The sequence below is a fragment of the Mesitornis unicolor genome, unplaced genomic scaffold, assembly GCF_000695765.1.
Source record: "Mesitornis unicolor isolate BGI_N332 unplaced genomic scaffold, ASM69576v1 scaffold47962, whole genome shotgun sequence".
In the NCBI taxonomy this organism is placed as follows: domain Eukaryota; kingdom Metazoa; phylum Chordata; class Aves; order Mesitornithiformes; family Mesitornithidae; genus Mesitornis; species Mesitornis unicolor.
The window spans coordinates 329-15399 of record NW_010172211.1 but is presented as its reverse complement, the minus strand read 5'-3'; the positions used below and the strand labels follow the sequence as shown (position 1 = coordinate 15399).

At 45.5% G+C, this 15071-nt stretch overlaps 1 protein-coding gene across 1 annotated transcript in view; it reads left to right on the top strand.

Moving 5' to 3' along the window:
* Positions 1-11110, top strand: part of FBXO21 (F-box protein 21) — a 17859-nt gene extending 6749 nt beyond the window's left edge. The window contains exons 5-12 of the mRNA XM_010180299.1: positions 775-921; positions 1771-1904; positions 2134-2270; positions 3068-3244; positions 4020-4152; positions 6546-6736; positions 7734-7891; positions 10795-11110. Coding sequence (XP_010178601.1) covers positions 775-921; positions 1771-1904; positions 2134-2270; positions 3068-3244; positions 4020-4152; positions 6546-6736; positions 7734-7891; positions 10795-10973 — 1256 coding nt within the window. The 3' untranslated portion in view covers positions 10974-11110. The remainder of the gene's footprint in view (positions 1-774; positions 922-1770; positions 1905-2133; positions 2271-3067; positions 3245-4019; positions 4153-6545; positions 6737-7733; positions 7892-10794) is intronic.
* The last annotated feature ends 3961 nt before the right edge of the window (positions 11111-15071 follow it).

Here is a 15071-nt window from a genome sequence, read left to right as displayed (position 1 = left end):
AAAGAAGACGGGCTTGGGGACCTGCTGAAGTCTGTGAACGCAGACCTGTCATGGATGTGCCAACAAAGCAATGTAAGAAGCTGGAAGAGGTATGATATATGCAAAATTCTTGCAAGTGAATACAGTTGATTCCAAATGTTGAATAATATGGAGGCTTTGGAAAGAGCAGTGGTGACAAGATGACAAGGAGAAGATTCTGAGAAAAGACTACTTTTTCCTGCAGAAGTTTGATGGAAGAGGCTTGGGGAGAAGGAAAATTAAAATCTGTTCTGTTATAGTGGGATTTTGACATGAAGATGGAGAGCAGGTGTAGAAGAGAAAGATGAATGTAGCAGAAGAGAGAATGATGAATAAGAATGATGGCTATGGAGGATATGGCAGGAAGACATCAGAACTGAAGCAGAAGTGAAGTTGAGATTGTTTCAGGCTCTGAATAAAAAAGCACTCTTAATTTAGGAGGATGCCAGGAGATGCAGTGTTACTGGAGAGCTGGCTGGTTAAGCCTGGTCTAGCAGCATACCTGCTCAATGTATGAATTTATTGCTTTCCCTTTCAAGGTGGTGGAGAGGGGAATGCTGAATTTAATTGGCATTTGTTATGTCAGCTTGTTCTTTGCATTTTGTGTGATAAATCCAATGTGTGACTGCAGATTTTAAGAGGAGCACTCTTGTGTTCTGCCACAATTGCTTGCTGCGTGTCTGGAATTTAGAGCAGATAAAACTAAGCAAAGAAAAAAACTGAAGTCCTATTTCTTATATAGTTTGTTTTTTCCAGGTGCTGTTTTAATTGACCAATACTGTAACCCACTGTCAGACATCTGCTTAAAAGGTGTTCAGGCACAGGTGGATGATATCACAGATAAAGTGCGCAAAGTCCTGCGGACGAAAAATCCAAGGCACCCTACTTTGACTTCCAAGGCAGGTACTGTACAGAAACGTATGCTTTGCTGCAGAGCATTTCTGCAAGTCTAGATTCAAGCAGACAAGGTGAAACAGCTGTTGAATTATTGCAGCTTAAATAACTGGTTTTTTATCCCCTTGCAAACATATGTGCTTAAACCATTGTTCGGGAAACAGCTGTTTGTTCAGCCACAGGATCTCAGTAGCCCAGGGTTGTCTGTCTGTCTGCTGTCTAAGGAGGATTGGCAGGGGTATTCTTTTTTCTTTTTTACCCATTTGTCCCTGAAGTCTTAAGTAGTCTTGATATGTGTAGCAGAGCTGTGGGACAGGGATTGACCTCATTTCCTCTGCAAGTCTTAGAAAGTCAGCAGCAAGAGAAAAGGTACATGCTTTAACAGCTTTAACTTCTCCAAAGGTCAGGCAGCATCTTGCTCCTTGTTTTTTATAAGCATTATCTAATGTTGCTGTCTTTCAAAGAGAGATTGTCTTTACCTGTATAATCTGGAGCAGCTCAACTGTGACTCTCAAGCAGTGAAGGCCCACTTCCCATGCCGGGGCAGTGTGATATGTCCAGCTACAGTGCTGTGCTGGCGCGGGGTGGTTAGGATCCAGTCCTCCAGGCGTAGTAGAAAGTGAGGCAGCAACAGCTGTTGCACAGCTGAGGTGCAGGGCAATCCGCTGAGCCATGCCACGTTTTGCATGGAGCATGAGGGCACTGGCATAGTCAACTCCACCCTGTCTTTTGACTGTCTGATTTGAGATGATTCTCTTGTGTTCTTAGTCCATATGAAGAATGTTGGTGTAAGGCTCGTTGGGTGAAGGTTAAGTACACTTGTTTTCTCATTCTTTATTTCTTTGCATGTCTTTTTAGGAGAAGTCCTGATTCCAGAAGTGGAGCTTCAGCGGCAGGTACTTGATGCTATGAATTGTGTCCTGTATGAGCAGTTAAAATACAAAGGAAACGAGTTGGATTACTACAACTCCCTGAATTCATACATTCACCAGGTATGTGTGTGTTAAACAAAAGCTAGCAGGCTATTTGTGGTGTGTATTTGTCTAAATACAGTCAGACAGATAATTGTCTCTGAAAAACAACTTGCTGTAAAGTCAATACGATGTCATCTTTTAGTGCATGTTCTTTCGAGTTGGTGTATTTTCATTTGTGAAATCAAACCTTGGGATTTTGTGGGTTTTCTTTAATATCCCACGTTTGTATCACCTTTTTATCTCCCAGGTTTTGATCCGCAGAACAGGAATCCCCATCAGTTTGTCTGTGCTCTATTTAACAATTGCCAGGCAGTTAGGAGTCAAGCTTGAACCGGTCAACTTCCCTAACCATTTTCTGCTGCGATGGTGTCAAGGAAAAGAAGGGTAAGTGATCTGCTGAATTTTGAAGTTGTGTCCACAGTAATAAAAGCCAGAAAGCATTTATAGCTCCAGACCTATACCAGAATATTTATTTTCTATCCATAATTACAACCTACATGGAGAAAAAGGTGAGATCTCTAAAGAAGTTTTCCCAGAATTCAGCTCTGCTGTTGATGAATGTTAACGGATTTCCCGAGTATGAAATAATAGTAGTTGTTTTTCTTATTTAGGAAAATTATGAAAAGCTGAAAAGAAGAAAGGCACTGATTTCATGCAGCGTTCCATACAGAACAGTTGCTGGAGATCATTGCTGTTGTTCTGTGCACTCATTTAATTCTGAGTCAGTGCAGGATATGTCTTTGACCCGATCATGGCCAATTTACAGAAATCTGTATTTTGTGAATGACATCAGCAATCCAATTCAGAGCAATGTTTTTGTCTACATATACTCCTTTAGGCCCTAGGCTTCAGATGCGTGGGCTCTGTTACACTTTCCAGGGCAGTGTCATAATATAATCTGGCAATAGACACAGCAAACCTGAAAATAGAAATTTGGAAAGTACTGGCATGATGGAGTGAAATTGTCCCCTTAATTTCTCTGTCTTTTCCCATATGTATTTATCTGAAAGAGCAGCGAGGAGAGAAGATAGCAGGTAATCTCTTTTTAGGAGAGAGCTGAGGTGTGAATGACGCTTCTTTTACAAACAAGTTTGAAAGTGCGGAGGGAAGAGTGGAAATGGGTAATCTTGCTTTATCCTGAGGCCCATCATCACAATTTACTTTCCCTGTTGTTTCATTAGAAGCATGAATATTTTTGACTACACCTACATTGACGCCTTTGGGAAGGGGAAGCGGCTGACAGTGAAGGAGTGCGAGTACCTTATTGGCCACCATGTGACAGAGGAGTTCTATGGGGTGGTGACTTCAAAAGAGGTCTTGCAGCGTATGGTGGGAAATCTCTTAAACCTTGGCAAACGGTGAGTTGAGGATCATCTGGCTTGTAATGTCTGTGGAAAAAGGGGGCCCAGAGTATACTGTCTGCGTATCTGGTGCTGCTTCTTCACAGTGTTTGAGCAAATGCTTTAAAAGGATGTCACCACATGAGATCTTGAAAATTCTGTATGTCACATTGCATTATCTAGTTGCACCTCGAGCAGTATTGTGTGGAAACAAGAATGTTTAGTAAAACTAGTTCCCCTCAAGAAAATGGACAGAATTATTTTTCGTTGTGAAAAGGTGATAGGGACTGTCCACCATTCCCTTAAGATCAAATACCTTCATTATGATCTGGTAAACACAACCCACAACCTCAAATGAGCAGTTTCAAAGTTACTGTTGGTTTGTAGAAAATCTGGTTTTATTTTCAAATGCTCCTGACAATGATAATGCCCCACATAGCCATAAGCAGAAATCACAGAATGAAAGAATTGCTTTAGATGTAATTAAGCTGGGAGAACAAAGACAGATTTCAAAAGGAAATGGCTGGAAGAGTGAATTTTGTATGTAGGGTTATTTGACCAAGTAGAATACCAGTGAAGTGGGAGGGTAGAGTCCTGTCACCAGTTGTGTTGTGTTCTTCCTTCTGAGTGGGCTGTTGGATGTGATGAGTGAAAGTCAGCCCCGAAGTCACTCGTACTGAATGAGCATGCCTGTACCTGTAACATCATTTTGGTGCCTGTCCCTGTGCTCCAGAGTACTGGGGATAAGGGTTGAAGAGCTAGCCTTACAACTGAATATCTTTTTTGCTGACAGAGAAAGCACTGATCAGTCTTACCAACTCTTGAGAGACTCGTTGGATCTGTACCTGGCCATGTATCCGGACAACGTGCAGCATCTAATGCTCCAGGCTAGGTTATATTTCCACCTGGGAATCTGGCCAGAGAAGGTACCTCGCCACTCGGTTGCATGTTTTCTGATTGGCTCAGCGCTATTAACACTAGTCTATTGATTTTTGGACTACGTCAGTTTGCATTAGTCTGCCACAAGTTGTGTCTGTAATAAACACAATTGAACGAGTGATCACATTTCAGAGAATCAATTTCTACTACATGAAGCAGGGAAAAGAGAATGATGCCTTCTTGCTTGCCATAGGGGACCAGCCTTGAGTCTGAGTCATAAGTTGTGATTTACTGCCCAAGTCTGACAGTTTATCTTGTAACCAATACTGTGGACTTTTAGCAGTAAGTTATAAGAGCATTCTTTCTGGTTTGTTCATAGATTGTGGTAGTGGTGGCAGAACTCTTGCAGGATTCATGTAAAAAGAGCAATTGCCTTATCAGAATACTTGTAGGAAACCTATCTTTTATAAGCACACGCAAAACCATTATCTGAAATCTCAACCACACAATCAGCAGCTCTTGTGAAAAAGCAACTTAATATTCTTAATATTCTTGTTCCTTGGATTCTTTTTAAGTATCACCTTTAGCATAGCAACTTGAGCCCTGCTCTCCTGTGAATGTGGGAAGGAAGTTGCTGAGACTTACAAGTTGTCTAGGTCATCTGTGTCTCTCACTAAATTTGGGGAACGCACAGGGAAGAAGCGTGTAACCCAAAAAGTAGTATTTTTGTAGTCTGCCGCTGCAGCAGAGGTATTCCCCAGTCACAATTTCCTGTACTACTTCAGCGAAGCTCACACGCTTGGGCAATGCCTGTGCCATTTCCAAGTACGAGATTTGGGTGAGGGTGCAGAAGCATTGGCTGGACAGCTGAGCAGAAAATAAAGCTCTGCCCACCAAATTAACTGAAGCATAGGACTGCTGGAGCAGCTGCCTGCCTTTTGAAAAACAAACTCTGCTAAGCTTCTTGTTCCTTTCTTACGGTGGCAAGTTTTAGGGTCACCACAGAAAAAGCAGCGCGAACTAGGAAACTGTGTATGAGGGGAAACTCCCTGAGCTGAAATGGCAACTGTAGGGGACAGCTAAGTGAAGCACTGAAATATTGTCCCCTTTCTGTCATGCAGCAGTGTGTTTTGTAGCTAGCCAGAGAGAATGCTCTGTGTCTGATGGAACAGAAGGTACCAGATAGAGTAGATGTCTGCCAGACTTACAGAAAGTGGTACAAAATCCTAAAAGTCAAGCAGAGCTACCCAGAATGTTGTCCTAAATGTTTGCAAAGAACAGTAAATGAAATTGTCAAGAATGTCTGGCAGGTGTGGTCACTGTGCTAGGCCTTCCCCTTTCTGTGGGATTTTTTGGGATTTTCATATCCTTCTTAAGATCCCAGCCAGAGATTTAAGGTGACCAAGAAGCCTGAGGTGTTTCTTCTCGCACCTAATAACTCATCTATTCTTTTTCTAAATTTATTTTCTTCACCTGTTAAATTATGATCATGCTCAGTAGCCTGAGATTTTTGTTCCTCTTCTGCTGCTGCTCTGATCTTGGGGTTGACCAAAACTTCCAGTGTGATCAAGGAGACAATCCTTTTGCCAAGCGCTAAGATGTGTCAGGTTTTGGAACTGTGGTAGCCCTTGAGGTATTCGATGTTGGGATGGATGTGTCTGTCTTTTCCCAACCAGCTTAGATAACAGCTTCAGTAAGAGCAAGAAAGGGGAAGGAGTTTAAAAAAAATAAATAAAAATAGTAAAACTTGCTTTGCCTGCCTCTAACAAACTTGGCAGCAGATGCTCTGATAGTGTGCCGCAGGGTGTTAGTGGGCTGGGACTCTGGATCTACAGGGTTTGCTGCTTTGAGAGCACTTTTAAAGTTAGTGTTCTTCAGGTCATCCTGAGACAAGCAAGCAGGTCCTTTGTCTCTTGTTCAGTATTTTATGGTACAGCAGCATAGAGGTTATTTGCATTTCCTTCTGTGCTGCCCTATTTTTCCTCTGCCAGGCTCCCACAGACATGCTGAGGAACTCCTTTAAACTAAATTTTTTGTTCTCAAGTACAGCAGAAGTCACCTGGAATCATTTCACAACAGCAGTTTGGGAGACTAGCAAAAGTATTCCCTTAACAGCTTGGGAGCCTTGAAGCGGTCTCATCAACGCCCATAGCTCGTATGACTTAGTTTTAGAGAGTTACTTTGCTCAACACTTTTCTTCCTTGGAAGTAGGGACCTTTACAAATACAAAAGGAGAGGACTGTTTGCAATTCCTGCAGGCTAAGCAAGTGTGAGGAGCTCATTGGAAGTGTGTAGCTGCAGCAAAGGTTATCAGTCCTCTGTGGAAAAATCATGTGGCAGACCTCTAGACCCAGCTAACTTGAGAAATGTATATGCTTTTAAGTGTTGGACTGCTGCAGAGACTTGTTCTGAATCTGTCTCTTTACTTTGATTGCTGAAGGTTCTGGACATCTTGCAGCACATTCAGGCTTTGGACCCATCCCAGCATGGGGCTGTCGGATACTTAGTTCAACATACCCTGGAGCATATTGAGCGCAGGAAAGAGGAGGTGGGACCAGAAGTGAAGCACCGTTCAGATGAGAAGCACAAAGAGGTCTGCTTTTCGATCGGGCTGATTATGAAACACAAGAGGTGAGCTTGTCAAAACCTTCCTCAAATTAGCAGACTGTACTGTAACAACGAGTGCAGAAGTGTTTGTTCTGACAGTAATGAGGTGTGGCTTTATCTGCCAAGGAGGTGCCCAGAATGGAAAATGCCAAGCACATGCATCTATGCCATGTACCTCACAGGAAAATGGGAGCTGCTCTGTCTGTCCTTTGAGAGAGCAGGTGTATTCACTGCTGCTTGCAGAGAGAAGTTTGTGAGGTGACTTGTCTGAGTCATCCTATATCACACGGGTAAAATTTCCACAGCCCAGAGATCTTGAGGAGACATCAGAAATCGGTTAATGAGGGACTGTGAAGCAGAATTGACTTCAAAAGAGACTGTAAGGTTCCTAAGACAGCTTTTGAATCTTTCCCTGTGCTATTATTACCCCCTCTTCATGCACTGCACAGAGGCTTTTTGTGCCTGTCTGTACTGTTCTGCCAGAGTGACATGCTAGCACTGTGTTGTGTTGGCTGCTTCTCTGACTCCATGAGACACCTGGAGCGTGTTTTGAGGGCATCAGCGGTGACAGTTGTAATACCTCATAGTTAATTGCATAAATATTCTGAAAATAATGATGGCTTTTTTCTGGCAGTTCAGTATTGGGATTACCACGTCTGTGTGATGGGCACAGAAGTAATTGTACAATACAGTAGGATGGTTGATTCTCTCCCCATTTCTTGTTTCCTATTCTCCTCGTTGCTGACTTCCAGTCTCTTTTTTCATGCTCACATTTGATTTTCCTTTGTCCTCAGCTGTTTGTTCCTTTTATTTATCTAGGCACTCCTAGTCATTTCCTTCCACCTCAAAATACACGCACATACACACACAATCTTTCTGAATTGTCATTTTTTCCTGTTGTCCTCTCATCCTTGTGCCAGCTCACAGGAGGCTCCTGTCCTGTTTGTGCTATATTAATCCTGAGAAAAAAATGCTGGCTCTGGAGGTTTCACAGTCTTTGGTGTGCATTTTTTTAAATTAGATATGGCTATAACTGCGTGATCTATGGCTGGGATCCTGCCTGCATGATGGGGCATGAATGGATCCGGAATATGAATGTCCACAGCCTTCCACATGGCCCCCACCAGCCTTTCTACAATGTGCTAGTGGAAGATGGCTCTTGCAGATACGCTGCTCAAGGTGAGCGGGAGTCTCCTGTGTTTACTGTCTGTTTAGAGGTATGTTAGGAGAAAGGGATGCTTAAGTGATGAACTCTTAAGTATGAAACATAAACTGTTAGTTAAGGTTGGGGTAGGAAGAAAGATGATCTTGAATCGTGGCCTGCATAATTTACTCAGTACTGCTAGGAATGAGCATTAAGGACCACTCTGGTGTAATCTCCTCTCGCCCAAGAATGATGTTTTGGATATGATTGGTTTTATGGTGTGAACCATGATTGCTGCTTTTGAATGCAGTAATTCAGTTCTTGCTGAAGTTTTAAGCTCTGTCAGAAGCCCTTGCTCTTTGAAGTTACAGCCGTGCGTTGGACAGGACCTCGAAGTAGGCTCTAGTGAGGGAGCACACAGGCTTTGCTTGTCAGGCCATGGTTCTGAGCAGCTGTCATCAAGAGCCTGTGTGTGCCAGGGTCCCAGAGGACACAGGTAGCGTGGCTGTTAGTGCCACCTCTAATAAGAATGGGACAAAAATTATTGTCTCCTTACAAGTGCGAAGAGGTGTAGAAATCTGTCATCCATTCTTTATGCAGCATGCCATAAGAAAGGACATTCTTGCCTGATGGTCAGTATATGAGGTTAGCATACAGGAAGAAGTGTTGAACTGAGGTTAAAAAGAAAAGAAACCCAAAAGAATACATCTGTAACGCTGCACATTGTAAACAGTGTTTCTCTGCATCATGTTTGTTCTCCTCCTGCGATAAGGAGGCGTCCCATCCAGCTGGCAGGGCAGCTGTGCAGCCTGACTGTGTTTTGCTGAGACAAGATGTGAGAGCTGCTGAAAGGGAGATACTGAAAAAACGCAGTTCAGCTCTTTCGCTAGAGGGTGCTCCCTAGCATGTTCTGGTCCCCTATGTGTGAGCAAGAGGTGGCTTTACAGGAGAGGAAGCTTCTACCTTTGTAGGTCTAAAGTGCAGGTGTTTCTCACTGTCTTGAGAGTTACTTTCTATTCAGTAGGCCAGAAAGATGAAGCTGGGACCAGGAATGTTTCAGCTCAGCCTTATGGCTTGTATTAGGCAGTACTTGGCCTCTCAGAGTCTTAAGCTAAAAATTACTGTGTCCTGTGGGTTGATATTAAAAGATGTATCTTGGTGAAAACCAATCAGATAATTGTCCACAGCGCTTCTAGGGCTGACTCATCCTTTATATCTTTTGTCTAGTTGTTTATAAACATGTGTAATGCTGGCTGGTTCCAGAGCACAGAGTGTTTTAGCCAAGCTGTCGGTTGACGCCGTTATCTCTGTGGCATCCGAGTGTTTTGATATTGCTAGAGAAAATCAAAGGGTTTATCCTTGCTTGCTGAAATCTTGCTACCTGCCTGTTGAGTACTCCCCCTAAAATACATCCTCAGATCACTTGGGAAGGGAGTATTTCATGACCCATTGACCTGGCTTTGTGGAGGATGCGATAGCTTTTTACTGAAAGAAACTTAAATCTGCATGCAGCTCAGAAATAACACCAAGCTTATTCTGCCTCAGTTTGAGTCCTTCCTGTAAGTTCATGGGCTGAGCTGTAGCCAATTCCAGAACACCTGTTTCATACAGTGAGTTTGGTACCTACCTGTCCGCTCTTGTCTATCGTCTGTTTGCTCTGTGGCAGCACAGGCCAGATATCTGTGTCAGAACTGCGAGTCAGCACATTTCTCAGGCTCCCCACCTAGTGCTGAACTCGCTTGTCTCCATCTCTTCCCCCCTGCCAGCTTCTCTTTCGTCACCGTGTTTTTCCCTTTGTACACAGCTCCCTGCTCAGCCACGCTTCTGCAGAGCACACTGAAGTATAAATGGTTTTCCGCAGTGGTGCAGTGTACAAAAAATGTACTTTGCAAGGCCGTAGGACTGCACCAGCCCACGGAGGTGTAGAAAGCTCTTGTGCTTTTGGCTGACATATAGTAGCTTCAAAGAGCCTGTATGGATTAATAGGATTTCTCTGTGCTCTCTGTAGTGAACCGAATAGCTCTAGAGACAGATTAGTTACTCCTGAATGTTCTCTGCATCACATCTTGTTCCTGCCGTGCCTCACAGATAAGTCAGGTCTTGGGATGTAGGCAGCTTCTTGTTTCTACCTGTATATCTGGCACTGTGCTGGAAAAAATGACATCATTTGGGGACTGCTGCAAGGCACCTGCGCGTGTGATTGACTGCTGGGCTGCCTCCCAGTCACACTGCATTATAAACACTGCGGGAGCTAAGGGGCCCTCAGCTTGGATCACCTTTGTGCTTTAATGTCAGTGCTTAATCAGCTTATCTTGTAGTACAGAGGAGGAAATGGGGTGCTCTGGGAAAGAATCAGCGTGTTCCTCTTGGAACTGTCTTTTAACTTTGGGAAGCTTGGATTTAGGAAAGTTAATTTTGCCATGTGAGACAAATGTGCTTGGAACACAGGCTGGTGACTTAGAGCAAGAAAGCACTCAGCTTCTCTGCCAGGGCAACCTGGCACAGCTGGCCTCACCTCAGAGCACTGGAGAAGGATCTCTCCTAGAAACTGATCTCCCATGGGACTTGAAGGATCAGAACTCAGTGCTGCAGCTTCTCCCTGTGCTTACAACCGAGACCTGTGAGCAGCAGAGTAGGAGTAGCTCAGCATCCTGCTAACCCAGTGTCAGACGGTGTGGTCTAGGCGTAAAATAGTTGTCATGCCACTAGGAAATGTGGTCAGCATCACTAAGGAAATGAGGCTGTGTGAGCAGTCATACTGCCATACTCTGCATATTTTCCTGGATTAGGGTGTTTGGGTTGTTGGTTTTTTTTTGTTTAAAACATTGGGAGGTGGTGTTTCTAGAGACAGAAACAACACATGAGAGAGGCGCAGGATTTATTGCCTTGTAGCAGGCTGTTTCACGTGGTGATAACTGATTCTTTCCTTTCCTGACAGAGAACCTGGAATATAACTCTGAGCCTCGGGAGATCCCTCACCCTGACATTGGCCGCTATTTTTCAGAATTTACCGGAATTCACTACCTAGCAAATACAGAGCTAGAAATTCGGTACCCGGAGGATTTGGAGCTTACACGTGCCACAGTTCAGAAGATCTACAGTTCAGGCAAGGAGTGAGTGCACAAGGCTTCGTGAGGACAGAAGCAGCTGGAGTGTAGCTTTACCCTCTTTGCAAAACTTGCATGGAAGGCAAGTTTGGTGACAATCCTTTGGCTTAATGCATTGAAAACTGCATTGAACTTTGTAACTGGTGCTATAGCATCTTTCCATTGCCTGCCTGCCTGTTCTGGCTCAAAGGCACAGGGACACATCGGTAGTTAAGGCCAAGCGTAAGGATCTTGCAAGGACAGTTACGCTAGGAAGTGTGTTGTTCATCAGAAGGATTTGCACATACCACTCGTTGTGGTGTTGTCTCTCCTAGAAGATCGACGCAGTGAGGTCCTTGGTGTGGAATATGGAAGAACCTCCTCTTCCAGAGAAGGGACTTGCTTGTCCTTGCAGTGTTGTGGGGTTTTTGTTTGGTTGTGTTGGTTTTTTTTAACGTGTATCCCATGCAGGAGATAGTTTTTAAAGTCTTTGTTTCATTGTTGTCTTTTCCAGTCTGAATTTTTGGTCCGACTTTTCTTCACCTCTGTAGTCTGATTGTTTACAGAGCCACCGTTCTGATTCTGAATATCCCTCCGGGCCTGGAGAAGAGCCACAGGAACAAAACCAGAAGCTGCTGGGCTTTTGGGGGTGGCAAGTGCAATGGCTGCCTCACTGGTGATGCAAACTCTCCTAATGTGGAAGATGAGCTCCTGGCCCTTTTTCATGCCTGCTAAACGCGCCCAGTCCATGTTCTTACCTTGTTTTTAGGTCTGTTCATTGTATATGTCCAAGGCAGGATCTGTGGCGCAGCTGTGAGTGCTCGCTCCCAGGACAATTTTGAACCTCATGGCGCTGTTTCATGGAAGCCTTGAGGTCAGTGCCAGAATGACTTTGTATGGGGAGAGTCCACTCACTGTCGTCTCCAATCTATAGGTATTTGTGCAATACAGTGGGATCGTGACTGGAAACTGGCCAACCCTGGAGTCAGCCAAACTGTGTGTGGAAGAGAGATGTTAATTCCTGCAGCTTGAGGCCTTCTGCCTTTTTGCCAAAGGAGAATGGATTCTGGGGGAACACAGACTCCGCTGCCCAGAAGGGAAGGCACGTGAATTTCAACATGACTTCTGCAGAACCGCTGCAGAAAAGCTTTTCCTCTGGGCTCAGGTATTATGAAGTGCAGAGTGACACAGTATTTTTGCATACACAGAGTCTGCATATCTTTGTGGTTTCTGAAGCAGCATCTGTAGACTAGCTGTAGTTAAGTCAGAGATGAGATTTAGGTCCTGTGCCCTGTAGAGTTAGGTGGATGCTCTTTGTCTATTATAGCACTTCAGGTAATCGCCGCGTGAAATCACACAGCCCTCCTCTTAAAAGACTGCTTGAACTGCATGCCAGCCTCTTGAAATATTGAGCACTGATTAAATATGAGAAATAAATACTGAAAGCCCAGCACTTTTGCCAGCGGAGTGGTGGTGGTCTGCAGGAATCTTGGTGCTTTAGGAAGAAGAGCCCTGTGTGGTTGGCGTTCAGGAGCGGTGAAGGTGCTGTGCTCCAAGCAGAACTGTCTTTAGAGAAGTCTGTACTGAAATGAACTTGGAAGGAGGAAGAATTTCTATGGAAGCAGAATGGATTCAGCTGAAAGCAGGACAGGGAATCATTAGGCAAAAATCTTAAAATCGATCTTTTGGGAGTTGGAGTAGACCCCAACCTTCCAGTGCTTTCTGAGAGTTGAAAGCAGATCCCAAAAGGTTCCTAGCAGGGATGCATGGTCAGGAATGGGACTGTTGAGTGACAAGGTCGATGCTGGTAGCTGAGCACAGGTGTGCAGGAGCAGGGCTTGGGCTCCCTGTTCCCGTCCTCAGCTTTCAGCTTCTTTGAGGTATTGGTGAGTTCCCTGGGGTGTTGTGCTCCCTTCTGCCAAATGGGCCGTCTGTTGACACCTTGCCCCTCTGAAGTGCATCAGTGCCATGTACCAAACTCATAGGAGTCCTCAGCAAGAGGCACTGCCTGAATGTCAGGTAGAACTGTGCCATAAAAAAGCCATGAGGGTCAACAGCAAGCTGCTTTAAGTTTCTCTGAAAACTGATGCTGGACAACGTGTATGTAACCCACTTGAGAACATGCTGTGTGCTTTAAGCCGGGGATCCCAGAGTAGCTGCCAGAGCCCATCTTTCTGAGGCCACCCTATGTTTGTACTCTGAAAAGAGCCTGGATGAGGAGGAAGCATGGGAGCTACTCTGCGTGCACTTCCCCCACCCACAGGCTCGTAACCGTTTCCGTTTGTGTGTGGGGTGCAAAAGGGGGTGTTACTGCGCAGCAGGGGACAGACACTGCAAGTGACTTACAGGCACCCAGCTCTGTAACTAAAACCTCTCGTCCCTTTGGCAGACCTTTGCGGAGAAACTGAGTCCTCAGGCAGGTCTACCTGCATGGTTCTGCGGGTGTTTGTGTTCTCCAGGAGCACCAATACAGCCGTGTATGTGCCAAATCCAGCAGAGACCAGAGACATTTCAATAGGTGCTGCACCATGTCAGCACAGGCTGCAAATCTGATTGGATTCCTAAGACAAAACCAAAGGAAATGGTGTGTAAAGGCTTTTAGCCCTTTTAATCCTGTTTGTTTAGGCACAGCAGCTGCCACCTCCTGTCTTCCTGCCACGGCCTCTGGGCAGGCTGTGTTGCATGCCAGGGATTGAGTCTTTGGTCTTAGCAAAGAGGGATTCCCATGTAAGTATTTGCTTGTGTGGGAGACCTCAGCACCCAGTGTGGCCAGGGAAAACTGGGAAAAAAACCTCCATGAGGATACCTCTCTGTTCCGGCTTGAGCAACCTCCTGAAATGCACACCAGTTCCCATGGGATGAGCACCTGAGTCCAGCACAGCTGAGAGACCCCTCTTTGGCTTGATGGAGCTCATGTGGGGTGTTTGCCTGTGCCTCAGTGGCTCTTCTGTCCCCCCACTCCTGGCAGCACAGGCATCTTTGCAGTCACCATTTCCCCAAGAAGGCAGCAGTGGATCCCAAACGTTCCTTGTGTCTGTGAGTAATGTCTGGGTCCATATGTATATATGTTAAAGGTGGTATATATGCATATACGTTGCGATGTGTCCTGTCGTGTCTGTGCAGAGCTCACCTGGGAGAAGGGATGTTTTGCTTTCGGGAAAAGATGGAATTGCACAGGGCCAGTGAGGACACACTGCAGAGTGCCCTGACAGCGCCAGAGCCCTGGGCACGACTGCAGCAGTTTGTCACCAGCCTTTACGGGAAAAACAGCGTCCTCAAGACCCTACGTGCCTTTGGCCGAAGGGGAGCTGCATCCTCTGGGGCTCTGCTGCAGGGCACAGGAGGGCGAGGGGAGGAATCACAGAATCACAGAACATTAGGGATTGGAAGGGACCTCAAAAGCTCATCCAGTCCAATCCCCCTGCCGGAGCAGGAACACCCAGATGAGGTTGCACAGGAAGGCGTCCAGACGGGTTTTGAATGTCTGCAGAGAAAGGAGGGCCCCTGGGGCTCTTCTAGGCCACCTTCAGCTTCAGCAGGTTGCTCAAGGTGTTGTCCTGACCACTTCTGAGCATCTCCAAGGGCTGTCACAGCCACATGGGCTCTACCTGCCCAGTTTATGGCTCATCCCCCACATGAGGATGCAGGGACAAGCTTTGAAGGCAAAGACAGAGGTGCCTGTTACTCCTCTCTCCTTTCCTCCTCTTGGCTGGGGAGTCCTGTGCTGGGCGAAAAACCCCAACAGATTGGATGAAAAATGGGCTGCCCCAGGCCTGACGGCTGAGAACCACAGTGTCCCTCTGACACTGGCAGCTGTGGTTGCAGGATGGGACATCTGTCCTTTCTCTTGTTTGTTTGGTTTTTTAAAACAGGTATTGTATTGGCTCTGGGGCAGCTGGAGGGTGGAAATGACTTGGTTCCTTTCCTGTTTATGTTTGGGTTAAAAAAAATTAAATAAATAAACCACACTGACTTGCTGCCACCTGCCCTAGAGTGTTGTACTGTGTGAGCTGTCTCTCAAAACCCCTGCGTTGTCCCTTGAGCATGGCTTGCTCTTCCCCTGTGAGGGTGGGTGGCTGATGTGTCCCTGACGGCGCTGGTGCCCCATCTGGTAACGAGAAACGATGAC